General features: G+C 35.0%; 3 protein-coding genes and 1 long non-coding RNA gene across 5 annotated transcripts; 2 read left to right on the forward strand and 2 right to left on the reverse strand.

Annotated features, from left to right (window-relative positions):
* Positions 1-1,241: 1,241 nt before the first annotated feature.
* Positions 1,242-15,719, reverse strand: LOC108210169 (uncharacterized). The gene is made up of 13 exons (XM_064086632.1): positions 15,432-15,719; positions 14,989-15,318; positions 14,223-14,450; positions 13,777-14,107; positions 11,510-11,603; positions 8,160-8,287; positions 6,162-6,269; positions 4,768-5,174; positions 3,418-3,928; positions 3,135-3,285; positions 2,790-3,012; positions 1,608-1,901; positions 1,242-1,490 (listed from the first exon to the last, which is right to left on the reverse strand). Exons 1-7 carry the CDS (start codon positions 15,717-15,719, stop codon positions 6,205-6,207), a joined length of 1,464 nt encoding a protein of 487 aa, XP_063942702.1. The 3' UTR covers positions 1,242-1,490; positions 1,608-1,901; positions 2,790-3,012; positions 3,135-3,285; positions 3,418-3,928; positions 4,768-5,174; positions 6,162-6,204.
* Positions 1,371-2,175, forward strand: LOC108210167 (uncharacterized). The gene is made up of 2 exons (XM_017381446.2): positions 1,371-1,492; positions 1,580-2,175. The coding sequence occupies exons 1-2, from the start codon at positions 1,403-1,405 to the stop codon at positions 1,952-1,954; spliced, it is 465 nt and encodes a 154-aa protein (XP_017236935.1). The 5' UTR covers positions 1,371-1,402; the 3' UTR covers positions 1,955-2,175.
* Positions 9,372-10,756, forward strand: LOC108210168 (uncharacterized). The gene is made up of 5 exons (XR_010288581.1): positions 9,372-9,624; positions 9,723-9,806; positions 10,009-10,080; positions 10,169-10,204; positions 10,300-10,756. It is a non-coding gene; the product is annotated as an uncharacterized LOC108210168 (long non-coding RNA).
* LOC108208672 (uncharacterized) lies at positions 14,480-25,063 on the reverse strand. 2 transcript variants are annotated; one of them, XM_064086478.1, is made up of 5 exons: positions 24,562-25,058; positions 22,580-22,775; positions 21,518-21,724; positions 18,623-18,715; positions 14,480-17,983 (listed from the first exon to the last, which is right to left on the reverse strand). In XM_064086478.1, the coding sequence occupies exon 5, from the start codon at positions 17,029-17,031 to the stop codon at positions 15,943-15,945; it is 1,089 nt and encodes a 362-aa protein (XP_063942548.1). In that variant the 5' UTR covers positions 17,032-17,983; positions 18,623-18,715; positions 21,518-21,724; positions 22,580-22,775; positions 24,562-25,058; the 3' UTR covers positions 14,480-15,942. The 2 variants fall into 2 exon arrangements, with proteins under 2 accessions (XP_063942548.1, XP_063942549.1); XM_064086479.1 differs by lacking the exons at positions 21,518-21,724; positions 22,580-22,775 and having other exon boundaries at positions 24,562-25,063.
* Positions 25,064-26,227: the final 1,164 nt, after the last annotated feature.

Genomic DNA, 26,227 nt, shown 5'->3' on the forward strand with positions numbered 1-26,227 from the left:
TTTAAGTTTATCACATAAATTTTGTTCAATCATAACTTCACGTTAAATCAAAATAAAAATTTAGCCAAACAGCTCTTAATCTTCAATAATTATTAGACCGGTTTTATTTTTTACATCGTTGGACTGACGCACCATTTCACCACCACTTCTAACAGACTTTGGCGCCAGTTTTTTTAGTGTAAACTGTATAAATAGTTTTGTATAAGCTTCCTCAGCTCGCTCGCATTCGCAGTAAAGCCTGTAAGGTACTTCTCCATCTCTTCTCTCGATGTATTATAATCTCTCCTCTCATTCTCTCTCAAATTCTTCGATCTTCTTCATGTGTTCTCGATTAACTTTCTTGCGATTTTCTGATTTTGTTGTGTTCTTGATTTGTCCTCTTTGCTTGTGTTTAATCTGTTTTGGATCTTTGTTGTGTTTTGGTATGGATTATCTCGTTTCGGTGTTGTTGATATTCCATGGCGGATAGTAGTAGCAATGCTTGGAATCGTACTTGATCCATGTGTTCTCGATTAACTTTCTTGCGCTTTTCTGATTTTGTTGTGTTCTTGATTTGTCCTCTTTGCTTGTGTTTAATCTGTTTTGGATCTTTGTTGTGTTTTGGTATGGATTATCTCGTTTCGGTGTTGTTGATATTCCATGGCGGATAGTACTAGTAATGCTTGGAATCGTACTTGATCCATGTGTTCTCGATTTACTTGCGATTATATGTTTTGGATCTTCGTTGATCCATGTGTTCTCGATTTACTTGCGATTATTTGTGTTGTAAGTGTTTGAGTCCAGTTGCGTTGTTTAAGTTGCTTCTTGTTTTCACGATTTTGAGCTGCGTTTGTTCGAGTCTGAGACGTGAGACCTGGGTTCTGTAGTTGAATGTGTATTGTAGAGTTTTATGTTTCTGTTTAAACCAAGTGCTGAATCCTTCATTCGAGTTGTTAAATGATTTTGAGTCACTGGCAATTTCTATTTCTTTCTTTGGCCGATTGCGTTTGGTTTTGTACCTTAATTCCAAGTTTGATCTTCGTTGTGTTTTCTTGATTAAAGTAGTCAGGATCCGAGTAGTGTGTATTACATCCATCTGTCTAAACTCAGCTTGTGACTGTCAAATTCAATGGAAATGGTTTTGTTAATTGGAAACGCTCTGTTTTGCATAGTCTCTCTACTAAGAATAAGCTAGGGTTTGTGATGGTTCTTCTGCTGATTTTAAGTAATGGGAGCTTTGTAATGACTTAGTCTGTTCTTGGTTAATAAACACAACGTAGGTGATTTGTGTGTATATTGTTGGATTGCTAATGGTAATGGATACAATAAGTTTACATGCACGAATGGTGATTTCTGTGTATTTTCAAGACTTTAACTACTGTAATTAATTATGTGCATCAGTCTAATTCCCTTGGATTGTTAAATGGGTGCCAACTCCCCAAATAACTTGCAGTTGTTGTGCACAGCAGTAGAGATGACAACAGACACCACCGGAGCTGATCTCACTGATCCTGTAAGCCAGAGCCACACATTAAATCTAGTAGTAAATGATTGCACCATTATGAATTGGTATTGACATATGTAATTTACATTGTTGCAGGACAATGAGGAAGAAGAGGAAGAAATACCTGCTGCAGTGGCAGTGGACAAATGTGGAGCCTGTAAAGGGGCCAGCCGCGTTTGTAAGACCGAGTGTCCATTCAGGCCGTTCTTTCCGGCTGATACCGCTGACATGGCACACCTCATATCGAGTTTATTTCACAAAAAGGGCATTCTACGCCTAATGAACGCATGCAAGACTGCAGAAGAAGTCACAAGCTGCCGAACCAGACTCTTTAACGTTGCAGTTTCTTTGATCAATGGCACAGCACGTACGCATGAGGCGGAAATTTCCGAGCTTAAAGAACTAGTGAAAACGCAAGCTGCTTCAATTGGTGTGCAATCAGAGTCAGTGAGGAAAATGCTACCCAATTGACAAATTGAGATTAGAAAGTTTATAGACCTATAAATAGAGCCCCTGTGCCTATCCAATCACCAAAGGTACAAACATTTGTTATATGAGCAACTAATCCAGAGATGGATTTACTTGTTTTCCATGCATACTGGCACATTTTAACCATCTTAGTTACCATATGGTGTACCATATGCTATCTGGTATATATATTCTCCACAATTGTATTTGCAAGTAAATAGAGAAAATCCTTACAAGTTGATATATGTCCATTAGCTTTTCATTCAGGGAAACTACTAAATCTTTAAATAAGGGGAAAACCTCACTCCCCTGATAAATCAAAAACCCCTAACAAATATCAAACTGACATTTTTTTTTCCTTTGTTAAATGACATTTCTAATTATATGCTACAAATTTGGTGACCTGGCTACCTTATACTAACAATCCTAATAAAGAAAATTTGGTGTTTAGTAACTTAACAACTTTGAAAATGTAGGCATAGATGGACAAATACAAAACAAAATCTGAGATGTGGTTTAATGTTGGTGATAACAACAATGTTGAGATGTGCTTTAATGTTGGTGGTAATGTGCATCAACAATGTAGGTCATGAGAATTGCTGCATAAAAGTGAATAAGTAATGAGATATGCAACAGAAATTGAAGTGTAAATCAACAAATTGAAATATCAGAATTAATCAAGGATTTTGCAGAAAAAAACAAAGCAACTTTCACAGATTTGCAGTTAGGCAGAGCTCAAATTTCAAAAGGTTGTGCACAGGCCCGAAGCAATTAAACTTGATTTTACCTTAAAATAATATAAACACTAATACTAACACACTACAGAAAGGAGACATACATGGCACTTGATGATAGAACAAAAAACGATGACAAAGAGGTGTGAAGAATTGCCTGACCAGCTGGCATATCAATATCACCAGTCAAGTTCACAGCTTCATTATATTCGCACAACTCAGGCTCTGAAACTTCCTTTATGCTATCAACTTCATGCCAAGGGCCACACAATTTTTTTAGTTGAATGACTTCCGTAGCGAGGTAACCATTTGAGCCAATATACTATCCTGTGAAGATAAAATATTCTAGTTAACTTAAGAGAATGTAAAGCTCCAATCTTAAATGAGAAGTAAAAAAACACTGTGACACATTAATATTACAGGTCCTGATACAACATACAAACACTTACAATAAATTGCACTACCATTTAGAGGATCAGATGAAGCTGGAACATCAATTCGGTTAAATGTGGTTAGTCGAGATAGCAGCGCTTGTTAATTTTCCGCCCAACTGACAAGGAGTGAAATAAATTTCCAGTAATCTTCCTCCCGTGAAACCTCCTGTAAAATGAAGACACACACAGACACACACACACACACACACACACACATATATTGGTTTTAAGATCATATAATAAATAAATAATAGTTTCATTAGCAACATAGTTCAAATAATAAGCAGTCTAAACAAACCTTTATGGGTATCCCTCTGTCAATTCAGTCAGCAAAATGAAGGAAATTAAGGTCTGTAGTATGATAAACTTCGTGATTATGATTAGAAACATGTTGGTCTTTGCCTTCGTCCAGTGTCAAGCAGAATGAGAAGCAATGTTTTCTCCCCAAAGTTCCTGGCACTCGAAGTACTTCATTTTCAAAAGTCCTAGTAACCTTATCGTCAATGTCACTAACAGAAAAGATATTGTATACTACAGTTTTCTCTTCAAGAAGAATCTACTGCAACATCAGTTCCCACGTCACGGGCAACCTGTTGGTTTGACAGATGTTCTGCTACAAAGTTCTTAGCTGCCTCTTTGTCAATATAATTTCCACTTGCTGCCTCAAATTTCATCATTGTGTTAATCCACTGATCATGATTGGCTTTACCACCTGCTGCTGTCAAAGGAAACACATGTATTTCTAGATGCTTGCCTTCCAAGGACCCCAAAGAATGGTGATAAGCTTTCTTACGCTTTATACAGATGGCCTATAAAACAAACATATGAGAGTATTATAGGAATCATAGTAGATTACCATGACATGTACTTGTAACTAATTAAGAAACTGAATTCATGCCTCCCAGCTGGAAAATAAGTAACGTGTATCTGTTTACATTTCTTCAATAGAACATGCCAGAAGAGGTAATAATATAACCCTTAAAAAATAGGAGTTTAAGCTAATTGTGATATCATCATAAATATTGCAACTATAATGCTTTGCAAATGCACCGATGTCATACAAATAATTAACTTCAGTTTTCAATCAATTCCATTACAATATACTTTGTTTGTTACTGTTGGACTAAGCTCGAGTTGTATAAACTTTATCATAACTTACTCGCAAGCTCTGTCTTTATATGAATGGAAATGGAGCTTTTACAACCGTATAATGTAGATCACTTTCAGGAAATTCTCATCAAACACATGAAGGTCACTAAAGATGCATATAAGCCTAATGCAGATAACTCTCAGGAAACTTTCATCAAATACATGAAGGTCACTAAAGGAACATACAAGTTTTGAAAACACCTCCTATAAATCGTGACTTCAATAGTTCATTATGATACCCTATATTATAATCTAAAATTACAAGACTACAATGATTAGCCAATGACACAATTTGAGGGTGTGCATTTTACTACCTGAATGCTATAGTTTATTATCTTACAAGAAATGAGATTAATGTTAGTTTTTTTATTTTTCTGGCAGCTCTGCCATCACCATTTTTAGGAAGAAGCTTAAAAGACTATTTACAGTTCATGTACAACTGGACGGGTCAAATGTGCAGGCACAAAAAATTAATCAAAAAATTGGACAGGAGACTTGCCTTTTATTTACCCTAAGGTGATGAGTTTGTTCAAACAATCTCGAAACTTTGTGAAGATAATTCTTTCTTATTCAACATAGGTTTCTGTTACGCTTTCGCCTTGTGGCAACTGAGAGGATGCATTACCACCATTGCCCAAACACCCACTTTGGGAAGCAGCAAACACAATCTCTTGTTCATCACACATCAAAGCCAGTGTTCCGGGAGACATTGGCCTTCCATTTTGATGCATCAGCACCATCAGGACTGGGCGCATCAGGTATGACTTTTTCAATTTGGTTAGCAATGGAACAATCATCAATCACAGATCTTTCAGCATCAAATTCCCTCCGGCTTTGACACCATTCTTGACTCAATGAAGGGAATTTTCTTTACGATCTTCTGCCTGCTTTTCATAGCACTTCTATCTGAAATTTATAAAGTACAAATTAACAGAAGTAAAGATACAGTACCATGACAATACACATCGTAGGGACAACATAATAATTGCTAAATCACTGTTGATTCAAATTCTTGTTGAAACTTGAAAGTATAGATGTTTTGCTGTTCAAAAAATAGTGTTAGTGATATATACTTTTTTGGTCCTTGCTTACAGATGCTACATCCATGGAGTAAAGATGTAGAATGCACTCTCTAGACATGGTGAAGTTAGGTAGCTTTTGATGCTAACTTTCATCTGGAATGAAATGTTTGTTATATTATTGAAAGTATAGATGTTTTGTAGTTCAAAAAATAGTGTTAGTGATATATACTACAAAAATCTCACATTGATAACTATGATAGAAAGGTACACTCAAATATAACAGAAGAGGAGCAACTTACCTAAAATTAGTTAACCTAAACCCTCTCACAACCTTGATTACAACTAATATAACACAAGTTTTGATGCACACTACAGAGTCACAAACTCATAGCTAGAAATCACAATAGTAAATTATGACAAAATAGATGCAAAAGCATAAGATAATGAGAACTGGATGTAAAATCTAATCAGCATTCTTTCCTTTTAAAAAATTCAATGATCAACACAACTACACAAGTCAGAAGTGCGTGATGATAAAACACCATGATAGTTTTAATCTCTAATGACCCAAAATCAACTAATCTGATTCCAATTGAACAATCTATAAATAAAAGAACGCTTAAGATAATCCAACAGAAGCTGAGAAATCTAGATCAATTGACCAAGAATGCCTAAGAATCTGAGAAATCGATGCGGGTCGATAAGAAGGACTCCAGCCATTTTGCATTAAGAACTGCACTTGCTCTAAGAGATATGGACACTCAATACAGGAACATCATACCCCAAGATCAAAAAGAAGGATCACTGCTGTAAGAAAAAATCTCAGTTCCACACTTTCAAGTTTCAAGTTTATAGTTTATTCAAGGTATACCTGGTAAGTGATGCCCTGATCCGTTTCCTTATATGGAGCTCCTTCACCCTCCCAAGAGACCACACCTCCAAATGCAGGAATCACAAAAAGCAAGGACTCTCTTAGAACCTGCACAAAATCCCCCAATTTTATAGTTCAGACATGGATAAAAAAAAACTCAAAATCAATTTTTTAAGCAGATGACAGATGAAATTAAGAGTTCACCCACATACTATAATCGTGAAGTTTTAATTGTAATAATATTTTCCCTAACTATAACAATTATTTTCCTGCCAAAGTTTAGTGTTTGTTGTTGATCTCTTAATTTCTTTTAATTATCTATATCACACATTTGTCCTGTGATTGTCATGCCTATCGATCATTTACTTTATCACAATTTCCCATTGTACTCTCAATGAATATAAAAAGATAAATGTGATGAGCATTCAAGGCCATGGATAAAAAATATATATAAACCTAATAAATGGTGATTACGACCCATAACAAGAATCTACTATTTCAGTATTACTTAATTGAAAACTAACCTCGCGACTCAAGAAGAACTTCATATCTTTAAAAAGAGTTTTACACTCATTATGTCGTTGTTATATTAACATTTGCCGTATTGTTCATAAACATTATGATTATATAAACTAATAAAAGGTAAACTTACATATTAATACTTTTAAGAATAATGAGAAGGATTGTAGGATCAGTGATGACCGATAAGACCTGATAGGGTTAGGATGAAGGACAGTCACAGCAAGATGGGAACATGTCTACACTCTAAACTCTTGAACTATCCAAAGACCGTGAAGGATGTGTCTAGAGTGTTAGCCATGAAATTTTTAGGTTCAAATAGGTTATCTAAGATAGAACTATAGCAACCTGTTCTGTGTATTCTAAATATAAGAGAAGCTGGATAACAGGTGCAGCATACAACTTTTTCTACGCACACACATATACAAACACATAGCTGTTCTATGCCATTCTGCATATATACAGATTTTTTTGTTTATAAGCTTATTTAGTATTTGCAGTAATATGATGGTGATGTCAAAGAACTCTATCTGGATTTTAGCTAAAACCTGGTGGAAAGGATGTGTGTGTGACGAATTAGAACAAATAATGAGGGGCCATTCCTGTGTCAAAATTATCATGCGATTCTTTTCTTTTTTCTTGCTACCCAGGGTCAAGCAAAAACAGTGCAGTGGGATCCTACTGGTACCTTGGTTTGTATCAAAATTACATATTATCTGCACTTGCTTGCTTTTCAGGAATAAAGAATATGATCAAAGGAGGAGGCAGAGAATACAAAGTTGAAAGCATGACTTCAGCAAACGAAATCCATTCCAAGAAATAACAACCATGAATGCCAAGGTAAAAATGACAGAGCTGTTTCTTATTCATCTGGATCCAGAGAAACCAGCATGCTGCTCTATGAGTGTGCATCAGTTTAAATATATTAAATATTTTTTTAAAGATGGTCACCACACAACATGTATTTTTTTAGTACTATATTTATTTATGCTATAAACAAATTATCCATATATTTTATATATAAATATATGTGAATGTACTTAACATAAAAAGGAAATTTAACTCAAATCTATAAATATCAAGTTTTGATATCTAAACAAATTTGGAACCTATGAAAACATATCTTGCAAAAACACGATCCTCGAGTAACCAGTAATATGTACACCGGTTGAGGTAGAAAACCAATCATTATTGGAAAATGATTGTAAATTATTTTTTGTTCATTTAAGAAAAACATGTCAGAAGAAATAACAATAAACTATTTCCAAATATGTGTAAAGAAAGTATGCATGAGAGATGTCCCACTTCTGTCAATTTGGTGTGCCAATTTTAGTTTTGCGTCTTTGACGCTTGTTTTTGTAGTAACTGCATTTGTGGGGATACGCAACAGCTAACAGGAAGAGAGGAAATTCTACCTCTTGATTCAGATACAAGGGTTTGTTGATTTAGTACAGCTCTACAACAACTTCGAAGACGTACCTGACCCACGATGAGCGGCATTCTGCAATCGCTTCAGCGCCCTACGCTCCTCCACAACCTCTTTGGTGAGGCACAGCTTCGGCCGGCCACGCTTTTTTAGGAAACTATCCATTGGGAAGAAGGGTGTGCTGCGCAAATCAAATTTATAAACACACTAATATTGAAAGAAAACGTTTTCCCTGAAACCCAATCCTGGAGTGGGAATCCATTACAGAATAGAAATTAGAAATATATATTGGATTTTGGAAACACGCAAATTCTTTTAAATCTGTTTTGTTGAAGAATCCATTACAGAATAGAAATTAGAAATATATATTGGATTTTGGAAACACGCAAATTCTTTTAAATCTGTTTTGTTGAAGAATTTACATTGATCAACAAGGAAACTACAAATTACAAAATGGATCGCATTACATTTTTTAACATAGCAATATTATCAGTGGCAGCACAATCAGGCTGATTATCCTGAAAATTACAAAAGCGTGAAATGAGATAAAACGTGTATTTGTATCTAAAAGCACCCCGAGGACTGCAGAAAGCATCTAGACTAGCTATATATACCAAAAATCAATATACTGACAGCAGTATAGCCTAAGCCAGACAAGTATCTACACAACAATATATGTCCTCTACCAGCTAGTCACCTATAAAATATGAGTACAGAAGATACTGGAAGTTAGAATTTTTACAGAAGTCACATGTGAGATTCACTAATAAATTTTGCGGAGGACATCACTACAGAACATTGGGCGTGGCAAAGAGATACTTCAGCAGAACTTGAAAAATCGGTAAGGAAATCACATACCTCCTTACGCCGAGTATTCAAGAGGTGGCGCTTGAGCCGAACTTCAACTACAATCCCTTAAATCATAAATCCTGAATCCATTTTCAATGGCTTTTTACACCCTCTACCCCAATTCTTCATACTTAATTACAAAAATTGCCATCAAAAACCTCACTTTTAACTTTGACCGTTGACTAAAGAAAGGATCTCCTTTCAGTACACTTACTACTTCCGGTCTAAAACTGAACAGTGGGTTGAATGTTTTTGCTATCACGTGATGCTGTCTACACTATTTCTGCACCGAGTAGCTTTCCTATACTTTGGTTTATATTGTTTCGGCAAAGAGACAATTTTCTCATGGCTGCAAAGTCTCCAGGAGCTGTATCTTTTCCTCTTCAATTCATTTCTTACAGGTCAGTTTGAATTTCATTGCAATTTGAATTCAAAAGCCCAAATTACACACAGCACAAAGCATTCCACACTCACTCTCCCATTAGGGCTGCGATGAAGGAGGTTCTCACGACGAGCTTTTGTTCTTATGTTTCTTATTTCTATTTTTTCTTACTACTCGGTTTGTAATAATGATTTGTTTTTTGATATTTCTTCTGTTTATCTGTTTCTTTCATGGATTTTAGGGGTTTTTCAATCATCTCAATCTGGATAGTTTTCCTTCATCGAAAGGTGATGGTTCTGGTGAAGCATGGCCTCTGTTTTATGTTTCATACCTTCCTTCATCTCAATCTACTTTTGACTGTTTTCAATTTTTATGTTATTCTTAGGTTTCAAATGGAAAAGAAGAAGGCAAAATGTGGAAACCAATAAAGAAAACATAAAACCATCTGAAGAGGGAAATCCTAGCACTGGTGAGTTTTCTTAATGGCTGTTTCTTGGATTCACATTAAATTATGAACATCTTCATAAAAATGTAACAATCATTTTGTGTATTGTATTTGTTTTGTATCTTAATGCTGTTTTAGGTGGTCTGCTTACAATTTATTCATTGTTTTCATTAAAAATATTTTTTTTCAAGTACAAGGATTAAACCGAGTACTATTGTTTTGTTAGGTAGTCTGTTAAGCACAACCGAACAGAATTATCAAACTCCTACAAGGCCTCTATCTGCTCTATCAAATCAGAGTAAAAACAATAACTTCAACTTTTAAGATAGATAAATTTTGTATTATTTCATATTGTGGGTTTTAATTTGATGCTATTTTACTCTTAGGCTCTGTGCTGAATATTTGTCCACAGAACGGTGATGGTAATTTTCTTACTAAATTCAGTTTTGAGCATTTGTTCTTATCCATCTTTGTAATTTCAGTGGTATAAATTATAAAACTGCTATGGTTGTTTTAGGCTCGCTGCTAGAGGCATGTGCCAAGTTGAAGCTTTAGATCAGATGGCCTGGATTGTGTCACATTGCCTACTTTTCACTTTCCGCATTGTTTGCAGCTGCAGTGTACATCAAGATGAAGAAACCAAATACTGCTATAAGAGATGCCAATACTGCTTTAGAGGTAGTTCATAGTCTCCTAAATGTGCTCACATTGTAATTTTATATGGTCAATATTAATACTAAAAGCATATATCTCTCAGTGCAATTTGTTAATGAAGTTCCCCCTACAGACTGATCGGCTTGCATGATATACATAGTTTACAAATTTCCGGTATTAAATTTATTTGCTTTGTGTTTAACTGTTACAGAATATTGTATTTGATTATGTGAGAGTTATTGGAGCCTTTTGTTTTACGACTTGAGGTTAAAAAATGAAACCCAAGAGCAAGTAGTTAAGGCGTGTAAGTATTTGAGTTGGTTATATGGCTGCTATGGCTATATGTGATTTTCCAGAAAGTGCAATTAGAACAGATTGATAAGTATGTGTAGAAAGAATGAACACAAGTTACAACTATATATACTCAGCAAGGTTTCCTATTTTAGTTCCTTAATGCTATTACAAATGTAAATGATGGTCAAACTATTCCAAGCTGATTTCCTCTTTTATTTTGTATAATAAGGCTGTGAAAAACTGAGGGACGTTGTTTAATAACTTAGAAGATGAACAACACAAGAAAAAGGTGCGGCTAGGTAGTCAAATAAGCCTGTGGATTTTAGTTTACAATGCTATTACACCCCGTACCCCAGGGTTTACATTGGATGTGTAAGAGGTACCTCAAGGCTCTGGTTCTGGATTCGTGTGGGATAAGGGGGGAGTCCTTGGCTAGGGCTGGTCCTTTAGGATTGAGGGAGAAGGAGAGTTGTTATTGGAACAGAATGAGAGAGAGATTGTTTAGAAAAATAAGAAACCGTGATTGGTCGAATTCTAATACTGGACTAGAGTGTTCTACTATATTTTTACTAGAGACTCATTTGTCCCTACTATAAAGAAACCATGTGTAGCAGGCAAAAATTACTAGTATGTGTATATATATAACATGCACACTAGTATTAGCATTATTGGCAGCGATTGTCTCATCATTAAGTGGGAGAAGCGATTCACTAAGCTATGATTATATAAAAGTTTATGAGAAAGAAAGATGTATTGTTGTTTAGAAATATAAAATGTACCTGAGGGAGAATTTGCAGCTCGAGAAACAGCGGCCCCTAAATAATACAGGTCGAGACGTCTCTGCAACTACTTGATAACCTCCACCTTGATTACCTGAAGAAAATACAACTCAATAATATATATTGCAAATGTGGATCAGAATAAACTTTTAACCTATTTCTGCCCAACTCTTTGTAAGATGCCAAATAAAAGCAAAACCAAAGATCATATAATAAATCATCCACATAAATCACAAGAAAACAAATATGAGATGAAATAGCAAGAAACAATCAGAACTCAGGAAAACATTAACAGTGTAATTCCAAATTAATGCATCAAGACTCAATTGGTTACCCGCAAAGAATCAAGATCCAACCTTTTTGAATAAAGATCGAACTTTTACAATCAAATCACAAGAAACAATCAAAACTCATCCCCAGCCAGAAAGATCAAACCTTTACGATCAAATCACAAGAAATAATTAACCCTTCCGAATCTAAATCGAAACTTGAAAATCTATCAGTAAATACAACATATTTTATATCTCATAGTTCAAATATAAGCATATTTTATATAAATTTATTATAAATGATAAATTGAATAATTGATAATAATAAAAATTAATATGATTTAAGCTTATATTGTTCTAAATTAAACGAATAGACCCCATACAATAATCCTAATTTTGAAAAAAAATACTTAATTATCATAGTTTAGACAGGTTTATAATTTTTTAAAAGATATCCGTTTGAAACCCGAATCCGATCCGAAACCCGAAAAAACCCGACGGATTGGATTTGGATTTTACATTCTAATATCCGAACCCGAACCCAATCCGACCCGAAATATAACGGATTGGATATGAATTTCATGAAACCCGACCCGATCCGATTGCCATCCTAGATTACCTCAACCCATCGTACGAGGTTAAACAACTGTGTTTTGAGATGAAAAACGGCCTATTTTATAGATATGTTTTAGAAATAGAGTAAATTACACTTTGTGTACCTGTAGTTTATGTGTCAGACCACTTGAGGTACTGACTTTCAAAAACTATCACCCGCAATACCTCACTTTGAATATACATACAGTTTTTGTGCGCCCGTCAAATCCATCTAACTCCGTTAACTTCCATGGGGGTATAGTTGTATTTTCGCAGAGGCAACAGCTCTTTTATCAGTCTTCAGCTATATAACCCCCCAAAATCAGTTTGCAGTTTTCTTACAAACCCTAATTTCTCCATCTCTCAAACAGTTCTCTCAACCTCAAAAACGAGCCGCACGCTTGAAGAATGTGATGCAATCCTCGATCTCGCTTGTGATTGCGACCAAATGAGCGTTGTGAGGACTAGGTGGTACGGGCCCAACGCAGTGTGGAGGTTTCGAGAGTGTCGTGACGAAGAGTGTGGCTTCCACAAATGGGTTGATGAACCACTGAGTGATCGCACACTGGAGAGAATCTAGGAGCTGAAGGAGGGCGATTCAAAGCACCTGGATCAGGCTCGGCGTCGCCGAGATCGTTTGGTAGCTTGGTACGAAGCTAGGCTGACTGCTGAGAAAGAGAAGCACCAGAACACGCTTGCTGGCTTGCTTCTTTTATGTGATGTGGTGAAGGAAATTACTCTTGAAATACAGGTGCTTGAAAACCCAGCTCCTATATACAATGGAGATTCGGAGGATTCCGACTTGCACTGCTGGTGATGGGTATGGTGGCCACTGCTGGGAGGGCTTGGAAGAAGAAGATTTTGTTAGGTCCAGATTCGATTGTAGAAGGGGGGGTTGAATACATTCGATACCAAATAATCGCGGAAGTGAATCTGATTGGAATATGACTTGTTAATCATATTATAATTAATTAAGATAACAATGTTTGAAGTCGTTATATAATTAATATGGTTCAGTTTTAATGTCCACTAATGTTCGTAGAATAAATTCGACAAGGTATATTCTAGATTAGTGATTAAAACAACCAGGTTATCAAAGCACAGAAAACTGTGGATATAACGATCAAGCAAGTTATGAACAACTTGAAAGCTTTACAAATGCTTTGATTTACAAAGTGATGAACACTTGAAATGAAGAATGGAATGCCATATATATAGGCAACCATATGAACTTGTAAGACAAAGCAAAGGAAAGACAATTACAAGCTTGCAAAGACAAAACAAGAACCTTTTAGGAGCTATCCAGGTATAAACATGATATAGAAATATCAGTACAAAATTTTGGCCCTATTAATGCTAATTATCTTGCAAATATAGAAATTATCGTGCTTGTACATTAATTACCTGGTTCGCTTTCTTCAACTTCATTTGGTAAACTTGATTCACCAGCATCCTCAATCCTTGGGTCAAGTTCCAGATTTTGCTTTTGACGTTCGCACAATGCGACATAGGCAGCAATAAAACCACTTTGAATATCACCACACTGTTTTAACAGTTTACTACATGTCGGATTTAGAAGCTTTGGAGCAGTTGAACTTTCAACTCCCTCCTTGGCAGGGACCTTTTTACTTGCTTTTTTGCGCGTAGCATGCAAGGGATCCTTCTCACATAAATTCGCATCATTTGCTCGGGAACGGAACCTGGGGCCAGGTGGTATTTTCTTTTTCTTCGGAGACTAATAAAAGTAAAATTAGTACAAATTGTAAAATGCTAAGTGAATAGATGCAACAATAATAATGATGAAACAAGGCTATCAGTTCTAACCATAATAACGATGAAACAAGCTTTACCTTTGATGAATCTTCACTATCTTCTTCCTCGCTCTCATTTTCCAAGATATATTCATCTGATTCCTCTTGGACTTTATCTTTTTCCTTGTTTATCTTTACTGCTGGTGGATTAGGATTAGGCAAAAATTTATCCAAGCCAAGTTCTTTAAACTTTTCTCTGTTTTCGAGCACTTGCTTGTTTCTCCTTTCCTCGTAAGGATTCTTTGTTGGTGTTGTTTGTGCTGGTACCTGCAAGAAATAAATAGTACCAATTGAGTATACTAGACATCATTATAACCACTTAAAAAGCATGCTAGCATGAAAAACACAAAGCAACTGATAAAATATTTATCTATGCAGGGGCATTATTTTGGTTAATATTGTAAGCAAAGTTTCACTAATGTGCAAGTTCTGGTACATTATATGAAAGATATATACTAGACATCATAATTATTAAAATATTATTATCTCAACATCGGTGTCTTCATGTAAATTCAATTTTCTCCTCGCTGAACTATTTTTATTGACCACCGGTTCTTTCTTTTCTGGAGTCCCTGCAGCTTGCTTTTTACATTGTCGTGGTGATAAAATCCTCCTCGGCGGCTCAGGTGCTTTTTTATTTGCCTTCTTTTTCTTTTCTTGTTGCTGTTGGAGCTGGTGAGTAGTCACGAATGGGCGCTTCACTCCCTCCTTGGTTGGCCCTATAATACCTGTAATAATGCTCTTCCTCGGTCGTACAATTACATGTGGCTGCATTTGTACCGAGGGCTCGACTTCTTTTATCAACCACAGTGTCCACATAGAGATCCATCTCTCCATCATTTTCGCATCGATCAACAAGCTCTAGCAGTTCTTTATCTTTGGTCAAAAGCCTCCAACTATTGCCATCTCTCGTATATACCCCTCCAATTTCCGTCAAATGCAAATAATCCTTGACGTATTCCATAAGAACTGAATAAGAAAATTCTTCGGTTGGTACTTTCGCTACTGGCAAGGTCTTTCCAGGGGAAAATCCACTTCTCCTGAAGATTCCATCATAGTGCAGTACTATAGTTATCAGTTTCTCGTCCATCCTGTGCAAATTTAAAAATGAGCTTCCACTAACGCACGGTGATCCCTAAGAAAATATTAGGTGAACAATTAATTCAAATAGTTTACGAGGAAAACAAGTTCATATATACTAGTACTCGACAAATGAAGGACGGAGTAAATAACTTACTAGATCAATGCCTCAATTTCCTTATTACCGCAATTGACAAGGATGTAAGTATGACAAGCTTTCCAAACTGAATCTGCTAGATGAATAACTTTGCCATCTTTATTCTTTCTGCCTCCAATATGATATTCCGCATTTGTTGGACATTTTGAAAAATCATTTAATGGTTCACCACCCAAAAATCTTGAACAGAATGTAACGCACTCCTCTGCCAAATAGCCTTCTGCAATTGAACCTTCGGGTCTAGACCTATTACGGACATAGTTTTTCAATTTACAAAGATATCGCTCAATAGGATACATGTAGCGAAGGTGCTCGGGTCCACTGTATTCAATCTCTCTACACAAATGAACGGGGAGGTGCACCATGACATCAAAAAAAGCAGGTGGGAAAATTATCTCAAATTCATATAAGATGTTGACAATTTCGTCTTGCAGCCTCCGGATATCATCCAAGTGAATGGCCTTATTCCACAAACCTCGAAGAAATGCACTGAATTTTATCAGCGGCTTCGCAACAGCAGCTTTAATTGACTGATTTCTTCACAGCAAATTGCAACAAGTAATGAAGTATAAAATGCGCATCATGGCTCTTATACCCCAATATCTTCCCCTCGTTTGTGTGCACATAACGACTAATATTAGAGGCACAGCCGTAAGGTAATTTTGCATTCTTTAATACCTTGCAAAATATGTCTTTCTCCTTGTTTGACATGTCAAATAAGGCTGCATTAATTTCATAAGATTTCCCATCAGCAGATTCCATCGGATGAAGGGACTTCCGTATTCCCATTTCTTGTAAATCAAATCGAGCTGCCAAATGATCTTTTGACTTCCCACTAATATTAAGCAAGGTACCTAATATACTATCGCAAATGTTTTTTTCGATGTGCATGACATCGAGGTTGTGTCTTAATGGATTATTCTTCCAATAAGGTAAATCGAAAAAAATAGACCTCTTTTTAAAAGGGATGCCACTTTCACGCTTTCTTTTTTTATTTTCTCCAAACTGATTTTTATACCCAAACAGCAGCTGTTCAACCTCTGTTCCCGTCAACGGTTCTGCACTCTGCCTCGTCTCAATTGCCCCGTTAAAATTTTTCTTGTCAAACCTCCATTTGTGGGAAGGATCAAGAAACCTACGATGACTCATATAGCACATCTTACGGCCGTGTTTCAAATATTCTGAGCAGGTTTCATAATGGCACACCGGGCATGCTAACTTGCCTTTTGTGCTCCAACCAGACAACATAGCATAGCCCGGAAAGTCGCTAATGGTCCAGAGTACCCCTGCCCATAAATTGAAGTTCTGATCAGTCATGGCATCATAGGTTTGGATGCCATTATCCCACAACTCATTCAACTCAGCGATTAATGGTTGCATATATACGTCGATACTATTTGAAGGGGAATTTGGACCCGATATCAACGTCGAAAGAATTAAATTTTCTTGTTTCATGCAAATCCAAGGTGGGAGGTTGTAGTTTACTAGTACAATAGGCCATGTACTATGAGAAACACTCATCGTACGATACGGAGAGAATCCATCAGCAGCTACACCTAGTCTTACATTTAGAATTTCCGAAGAAAATTCAGGATAGTTAGCATCCATCATCTTCCAAGCTAAGGCATCAGCCGGATGCCTAAGCTTACCATCTTCTACCCGTCCCGTTGCATGCAAGTCATGAGTTTAGAAAACTCTTTGCACATGAAAATTCTTTGCAACCTAGGTTTAAGGGGAAAGTATCTCATGACGTTTGCAGGTACTTTGCTAATAATTCTCTCTGAATCATCATTAACAGCAGACCCTTTCTTTTCTTGTAAAACCCACCTCGAAACCCCACAATTATCACAAACTATTTTATCCTTATTATTGCCCCAATACAACATGCAACTGTTAGGGCAGGCATGTATTTTCTGATAATCAAGACCTAAGTCCTTGATTATATTTTTAGTAGCAGTGAAAGATATAGGCACATTGGCTTCAGGAAAGGCTTCTTTAATCAGAATTAATAAATCACTGAAGCCCGACTCGGTTATACCATGGACACACTTCAAACGGTAAAGACGGATGATAAAACTTAGCATAGAAAAATTTGTGCAGCCCGGATATAGTGGTTTTTTCCCCTCCTCGACAAGGCGATAAAATTTTTTAGCCTCCGCATTTGGTCCTACTTCTACATTCTGAAACCTCCTACCCGTACAATCGAACATATCTTGTAAATAATCCCCGAAGGCAGCCCCCGCTTCACAGTCCTTAAAATCTGTCGTATCTCTTATTTTGGCTCCTGAAATCCTATAAATCCACTGGACATGCGACATAGAAGGTCCCCTGCAAATTAGATGATCATAAATTACATCTGCACGATGCCACTTACGATCATCACAATCTTTGCAGGGGCACTTTAATTCATCACCAACAGAAAAAAGGGCAAATGCCTTCTCAACAAAAGCTTTTATCCCCTTTTCATATTCTTCGTGGTATCGTGGAAGTCCTATCCAGCTTTTATTACCATAATCACTTTCCATTTCTAAAACTAGTCGGTAACAGATTCAACACGTTGCACCTATAAAGTCAGCGTAATATGAATATACTTGTCTAGGTGCCAATCTCGAAACCATTTGTTTAAACTAATACTCAGCCTACACAATTATTTATGAGATTATAGAATGTACAGATTCACTAACAGCACAGTAATCATCAAAGCAGCGCGAAAATGACATAACTACTGGATTTCAGCACATATCATCAAAATATAGAGTCAAGTCAGCATAATATTAATATCCACTATATCATCAGACACCAAAACTACTGGATTTCAGCACATTAAACCAGTCACATGTCAATTATATAGCACATGCTAACATAAAAATAAAATATAACAGTTGTACCATATCATGTAACAAAAAATTAGAAAAAAAATTAGTGTATCATGCATAAACAGAAAAACCTATCATAACACATGGCAACCACAAAATCATAACAAAGAAGGCAGTCACAAAATTTACAAAAAAACATAGCATATCATATCACTATATTAACCCATACACAAATATCATGCAAAAACCCACTGATACTCAAAATAAACCCAATCGAAAACAGAATAGCCCAATCGAATACAAAATAAACCCAATCGAGCAAATACAAAAAATTAAAATTAAACACATAAACATATAAAGACATAAACCCAGTGAAAGCTTTTTACCTTAATCAAAGCAGCTGTTTACCCAATGAAACCCCTAAAATGTATGAAACTTCAATCCCTCAAAAAGTTAATCCCCTCAGAAACTTCAATCCCCTGAAATGCATGATATGAACTGTTAGTAAACAGTTTATACTAAATATACAACTAAATGCAAGATTAAAAACTGAAAATAGAATATGTATGACCAGTTAATCGAAGAACCCCCAAATCGGAGTACCCTAATTACCTACAACTGAAAAATCGATGTGTTAGTAACTAAATCGAACAAAGTGTGTGTGTTTGTGTATTCAGGTACCTAATCGATGCTTGAATCCATGCTTGAATCGAAGAAGAAAGAGTGCCGAGAGAGTGTGTTCGAGAGAGAAAGAGAGGGTCGAGAGAGTGTGTTCGAGAGAGAGAGTGTGTTTGTGATGTGAGTGTATCTTGACTTAGGCTTTTTTTTTCAGTTGGGGGGAAAACTACCGCCCAGACAATTCACCTCGGTAATAGCAATTTAAATTTACTTTATATTAATAAATAACATATTATTTAATTATTTAATTAGTAAAAACTGTCTTTTTTAATTTTATATATAACCATTTGTTTTTTAAATAAGATGTAATAATTTTTAAAAAAGTTAAAATATTAAATATAATATTTTATAGTAATGAATAGTCCAGAATATAATTTAAAAGGTAATTTTATGATAAATATTTACTTTAATCGGAAAAAAATAAACATAATATCTATTGTAACACTAGATGCTAGTGTTACATATCGTGTAACACCGTCATATTCATGTAACACTAGGTTAACGGCTATTGTAACAACAATTTCAGGGTGTTACAATAGACCTCGGCTTTCTGAGCTACCGCAACGAAATGCTTGTAACACTTATGAAATACCATTGCAGTAGCCCACTTATGGCGTAGTGTCATTAATAGGAATAATTTATAATATGATATTTGTTAGTTTAGATTTAAAAAATAAAATGAAAACAAGTGAAGATGTGTGATATTGACAGATTATTGTAAAGACTGGGGTTGATGTTCGAAATAAATTAATGGGGTTATCATTTTGACGTAATCAGAGGATGTGTGAAAAGATTAGCAGATGGGGTGTTATTTCAGACTCCATTCAATACAAAATATTTAAATCAAACAGAGTCTAATCCGAAAGCCACGCCAAAGGTTTATATTCAAACTATACTAAATATATGTTAAATATTTGGTGCCACTTAAATCTAAATCAAAATGATTTAAGTTTGTGTTGAATAGTTTAATATATATTAGAGTATTACTCCACTAGAAACCATGATTAGAATAGAAACTAAAAACTTAATATTATTTTTTTTAAATTTCGTCGAAACATATCAAATATGGTATGCAAATTGATCGTTAGGAGATATAGAAAAATATGGTAAGTCGGATTTGAAAAAAAGTTCACCAATTAACGGGAAAAATCATTTTAAAAATGGGGGGAATAGGTAGGATCGTGTGCGGAAGGGTGTACAGAGCTAGTGTGTGGTGCCCCTGGCGGGGCCATATCAGATTGATCTAAGGGTCTGTATTGGTTCCTAATTTCTATTTTAAAGTTAGTTTCTATTTGATCAAGAGCCAATACACACACACACACACACACACACACACGTATTTGTACAGATCATATATATAAGGATAGTATATCAAATTTTAAAATACAAATTCATTCTACTTTTAATAACACTTATTGGAGAAAGATTCCTTCCATTTATACGGATCGTGTAGTGTTGTGTCTTTACATATTAAATATATAATTATTGGAAAGATATTCCTTCCATATTTACAGATTTTGGAGTGTTATTATGTCTTCATATAATAATTATATTAGTAATCAAATTTAAATATTTTCTAAGATTTTCTTAGATTCTCTTAAATGTTTTACTAATTTAAATATATTTGAGATTTTTCTAAGATTCTCTTAAGTGTTTTACTAATTTAAATTAAATATTTTTTAAGATTCTCTTAAGTTGTTTATTTATTTAAATATATTTAAGATTTTCTAAGATTCTCCTAAGTGTTTTTAAGATTCTCTTAAGTGTTTTACTAATTTAAATTAAATTTTTTCTAAGATTCTCTTAAGTGTTTTACTAATTTAAATTACATATTTTCTATGATTCTCCTAACTATTTTACTAATTTAAATATATTTAATTTTTTTAGAGATTCTCTCAAGTGTTTTACAAATTAAAACAAAAATAATATTCATATTTCAATTAAAAGAAAGATATGAAAGAATTATATACGCCATAAGTGCTCATATGCAACATTTCGTGTTCTTGCATTATACCACATATAATGTTGCCTTAGACAAGAAATCAATATATCCAACACTTTGTGTGTGTTGCGTCTGCGGCCGTTGCCTTTGACCTCTAATGCAACGCTTCTCCATTCTAATGCAACAACAAAAATATATTGCTTTAGAAGGATAATGCAACACCAAATGCTTATAAATGCAACACATTACAGTGTTGGGTATTAGGGGATGAAAGAGATGAAACTTGCATGGTCAGCAGTGGGGCCCACATTGCCACATCAGCAGGGGCACTGTGCCACATCATCTGTGGGCCTCACATTGCCACGTCATCTGTGAAATAGACTTTTCTTACTACATGTGTGACGGTCCGAGAATCCGGGGGCCTGGATTCTGACGTCACCACACAAAACCTTTTAAAAACACCCTTGAAAACCTTTTTTTTTTTAAAAAAGATAATTAAAACCAAAAGAATTTAAAACGTGAAATTCAAAGAATTTAAAACCTGAAAACTTTAGTAAGTGACTTGAAAGAGAACATTTGAACCCCCTAAAACAACATGATCGCATCCAGGTTACAGTATTGAAATTAGAATCCACCACTAATATTACACAACTTCTCTTACCAAATCAGATCATCTTCGATAAGAAGAATCACTGTCAACTTGTTCCAGCCATGACTTACATCTGAATCTTCATCGCATAACTCTAGCTAGCACAACCCTTATCAACTTCCCTGAACACTACTCGATCACTGGATCCTCAACTCTGTCTCCTCGCCTAGCATTAGCCTTATCCGCAATCACAGTCTAGCCACTCATCTTTAAGCCTTTCTGAAATGGTTAAAAGAGAATAGCAAGAGTGAGCAACAATGCTCAGCAAGTAATAATAACAATGAAAGTTCTGAAGTGATATAGCAGAAATTCTCGAGTTCAAGATATAAAAAGATTCAACCTGAGTTCACAAATTCAGGTATTGTATAAAAGAATCACAATACCTTGCAGCAATAGAAACCTGAGGAATTCAATCCTTCACAAGAGAATTATTGAATTGGACTATCACATTTTAATTAAAAACCAAGGTTAGGATGCTGATCAGTCATACCTAACCCCGAGCAGGCCCCGCCATGCTCTATCACTGGATCCAAGGCACTCATTGGCCTAACATGACCACTCATCTGGTCCACAGGTTTATATAAAAACAATAATCCAATTCTCTAATTCAATTCAAGAAGCCAATGTAAATCAACAGAACATCATCATAAATATCATCAACAACAGAATAATTCCAAATCAAACTTTGATAATAATCTATTCATAAATCATGATTCATCATTTCATAAATCACAGTTCAGGAAATCCTCAACTATTCAGTATCCTCCATTATCGGATAAGCAACTGAATTTAGCCTGCTAAACCAGCATGACAATGGCGGGTTGAATAATCAAGAAGATCCCAATTCATTCAAAGCTCTAACTATCACTGAGCAACACATGCTTCAATGACAATCTGAACTTCGAATTAATTTGTAAAACGGAAATTTTCTAGAAAGTGAAGATTTGAAAGAATGGGTTGGAATACTCGCACTTTCAAACATAGAAAAGAAAGGCATGAATACTTGAAACATATACCAAAGGAATGGATCAGAATATTTGCAATATATCAAAGAGAAGGGTTTAGGATTCTTGCCTTAAATCTGACTCCCGTCTCACAGCTCATTCTCCTCTTTCCACTTTCACAATCTATGCATCTCAAAATCTCTAGACCATCTCTAGCTATACTTAATTCGCCACATCGCTTCGCTTACTCGATTCATCCCTTATTCGCTCTGCAATACCATTCCGACTTTCTGAACGTCTTCGGGCATACACGTCTCGTCCAAATCCTTTACGAGAATAAGATAACACTATAATCACTAATCGATTTATCGCATATACATATCACGTATATCGATACCCACTTATATACCCTTTTAAACTTATCAGATACCACGTAACACATAAGCATGCTTTGACTCTAACATATAGTCAATCATATTCCACATAACATATCACCAATCAATTGTCATATAAATCCTATCGATAATTTGACAGCGTCTCGTCTATTTGTAGGACTATCCACATGTTATCCTATTTTGTCCAACAACCAATCAACCAATTCCAATTCCTATAATCCATGTGTCCTTATCCAATATTAATCAAATCATGACACTATGTCATATAAGTCATTTATCACGTATATAATATCAGGAATAGACATATATATCACGTAGTCATCAATTAATAACAATCCAATAACATATAATCACATTCGGCACATTTAACAACAATTATTCACATTCTCGACTCCATCATATTATTATGTCATATTAAAATAGACTTTATAAGCTTTCATCTCTCTTTCGTTTCACTCGATTCCGACTTACGGATCAAAAGATATGTCCAAAACCGTTTTCTGACTCTGCTCTCAACATATAATACCTTACACCGATAGCAGACAACACATTACACATTAAGTCTCCCATCCCAATTGATGTCAAATCAACTCTTGGGTTAAAAATGATTTTTCGGGAATTTTCTGGAAATTTTTAAACATTTTTCGGAATTAAAATCGATAAAAGAATCACTTTTCGGATAAATAATCAAGTCCCAAATACTTGAAATTGGACTTGAAATCATTCATACACAATTATCGAGCCTTGAAAATAATTTGGAAAAATATTTTAAAGCTCGAAACTATTTTTCGAAATTTTTAAATCAAAAAGGATTAATTAAATCCAATTAATTAATCAATTAAAATCAATTAATAATTAATTAAAATAATTAATCAATTAATATTTAAATTAATTGACTAATTAAAATAATTAATTACTAATTAAAATTAATTAACAAACTAATTTAAATTTATTTTTGAATAAAGAAATAATTAAAACTATTTTTGAAGTTAAAGAAAATAAGTATAAAAACAATTTTTAAAAGATTTAAAAATAAAGGGTTTAATCTGCTAGTTTTGGAAACTTCTAGCAGGGTTTGATTTGCAAAACCAGAAACTTTGGGGGTTGATTTGTAAAACTGCGGTAGATGGGTGATGAAATTGAAATTTCACCACCATCTCTCCCAGTTGCCGCCGGCAGCCATGGCTGCCGCCTTGGAGCTCGCCGGCGGTGACTCCCTCTGCCCAGAACACACCCAAATTCACACCACAGCAACACTACACCACCAGGAACTCGAATATACTAACCAATTAGACCGAAGATCCATAAATCGGCCGGAAAACCAAGTCAAAGGTTCGTCTCCGGCGAACCTTATAATTTCCGATCAACTCGAAAACAAACTCCTCCACCCTCAGTGATCACATACGAACGCTCCTCACAACCATACAAACACAGTGGTAACCTCTGATTTTTCCCAGATTTAACGGATCGAAAATCCGGCCAAAACTCAAACTTTTCCGGCAACAAGCTCAAGAACACCAAGAACACTCAATACTCAAAATCAAACCACTGTTTCTATATGATTCCGAACTCCAAATTCGACATATAATATACCAAAACGACGAGAAAAACACGCTCTACAACATGGCATCATCAAATCAATCAAAAACAATCATCTACGAAAATTCATCATTTAAAAACAAATAATTCGAATTTTATAAAATTAATAGTAATTTACCCGTTGAATCTGCACCGAAACTAATGATTGTAATAGATTCTACGCGTCGAGAGCTTCGTTTTGACTATTCATACGCCTCCATCGGATTCCAATAACACCTCCAAATCCTCGTTTGATTACGAAGAACACGAAGAACACACTTCGGTTTCTCTCGGTATTCGTGAAAAGAAACTGGTGAAATGATTTTACGGTTGAAAATAAGCTCTAGAAGGGTCTATTTATATTTACAAATAATTGGTACCCCTTTGGATCGTTTATGACATGAAAATACGTATTTAATAGCTTTATATTAATAAAGCGGGGTCCAATCGGTACCGGTTTTCGAGATAATCATCAAAACGGGGCTTTTAAAAGCAATGATTAGTCTGCGGGTCCCATTGCACGTATTTCGATAAAATAATATAATAATCAAAATATCTGACTTTCACGTATATCGAGACAAACTGGATAATTATCGACAATTAAAATACCCACAAAACTCCGCCGGACCGACTCCGGGGAAAACCGTACTCCGGATCGAAAAAGTCAAAACACGAAAAATGTCCGGAATATTCAAATTAGGCTAAAGGTGAGTTTTCTCAAAACTTCCGGGAAGAAAATTTGCTACACCGTTACGAGTGAACGGTTTCCAAATAATCAAATAATTAATAATTACATATAAATATACGCAATTAAATCCGTAAATTGATTATAAAATCATCTAACATTCCATAAATCGATATGAAAATGTTCAAATAAACTATATTTTCTCCTGAGCATATAGAAATTGAAATCTCTCAAATACGAACACATATGAGCAGTTAACGCGATAAACCAGATAATATAAAATTCACAAAAATTCATATATTAATCATATAATACTCATAATTAACCATAATTAATTAACCAACAAATCCACCAATACCACTTACTCATATCACACATATATTCACATAATATTCATACAGAATTTTCAAAACAATATATGAAAATCAGTTTTGAAAGTACAATTATTTATCAATAACACAATAACCCGGGGTTTAAATATAAAACCTTGAAAACTCATTAAACTGTAATAAAATATTAAATCTTATTCCCTTCTTTGAAGAAAATCACTTTTAATACTAATAAAAATATTTTTAAAAAAAATCCGGGTCATTACAACATGTGTTATTTAGACAATGCAAACAATAAGTTAGATTGTAGAAAGGGGGGGGGGGGGGTTGAATACAATCTACAAAAATTTGAAAAACTCTTGCACAACAGATTATATTCAAACTACAAAAGAATATAAAAACTAAAACAGAAATTTAAAGAACAAGGATCTTAAAAATTTCAGGTGGATTGTTTGATCCACCTGAGAGATTTTTATATTAAGAACCTTCCAAGTAAAAATACTTGGCTGCTTACAAAAGAATGAAGAGCAGAAGCTTACAATTTCTTGCTAACTTTCTCTAGTGCTTTGCTCTTCAGTTCTTGGTGTTTTGATACTTTGAAATGTAAATTACAAAGTGAATATATACTACTACAAACAAAACTAGTCTGTAAAAGTATTTTCCTACTCACTTTCTAGCTAGTACAAATATAGAATTTTCTTGGACTTGATACTGCATTTGGCAGCTTGAAATTCTTGTTGCTTTGCCAGAAATGGTAGGCTTCGAGGTTCTCAATATTTGACTAAACTCCT

This window comes from Daucus carota, chromosome 2 (genome assembly GCF_001625215.2).
Source record: "Daucus carota subsp. sativus chromosome 2, DH1 v3.0, whole genome shotgun sequence".
Taxonomy (NCBI): domain Eukaryota; kingdom Viridiplantae; phylum Streptophyta; class Magnoliopsida; order Apiales; family Apiaceae; genus Daucus; species Daucus carota.

What these genes read in the sequence shown, in the direction of transcription:
- LOC108210169 (XM_064086632.1), bottom strand. Translation starts at nt 15,719, where the DNA reads ATGTATCCTATTGAGCGATATCTTTGTAAATTGAAAAACTATGTCCGT. An exon ending in ATCTCTATGTGGACACTGTG is followed by an intron (nt 14,451 to 14,988) that starts GTTGATAAAAGA and finishes TATTTCTTGCAG; the next exon opens with GTACCAGCACAAACAACACC. An exon ending in ATAGTGAAGATTCATCAAAG is followed by an intron (nt 14,108 to 14,222) that starts GTAAAGCTTGTT and finishes TACTTTTATTAG; the next exon opens with TCTCCGAAGAAAAAGAAAAT.
- LOC108210167 (XM_017381446.2), top strand. Translation starts at nt 1,403, where the DNA reads ATGGGTGCCAACTCCCCAAATAACTTGCAGTTGTTGTGCACAGCAGTA. An exon ending in GAGCTGATCTCACTGATCCT is followed by an intron (nt 1,493 to 1,579) that starts GTAAGCCAGAGC and finishes ACATTGTTGCAG; the next exon opens with GACAATGAGGAAGAAGAGGA.
- LOC108208672 (XM_064086479.1), bottom strand. Translation starts at nt 17,031, where the DNA reads ATGATGGATGCTAACTATCCTGAATTTTCTTCGGAAATTCTAAATGTA.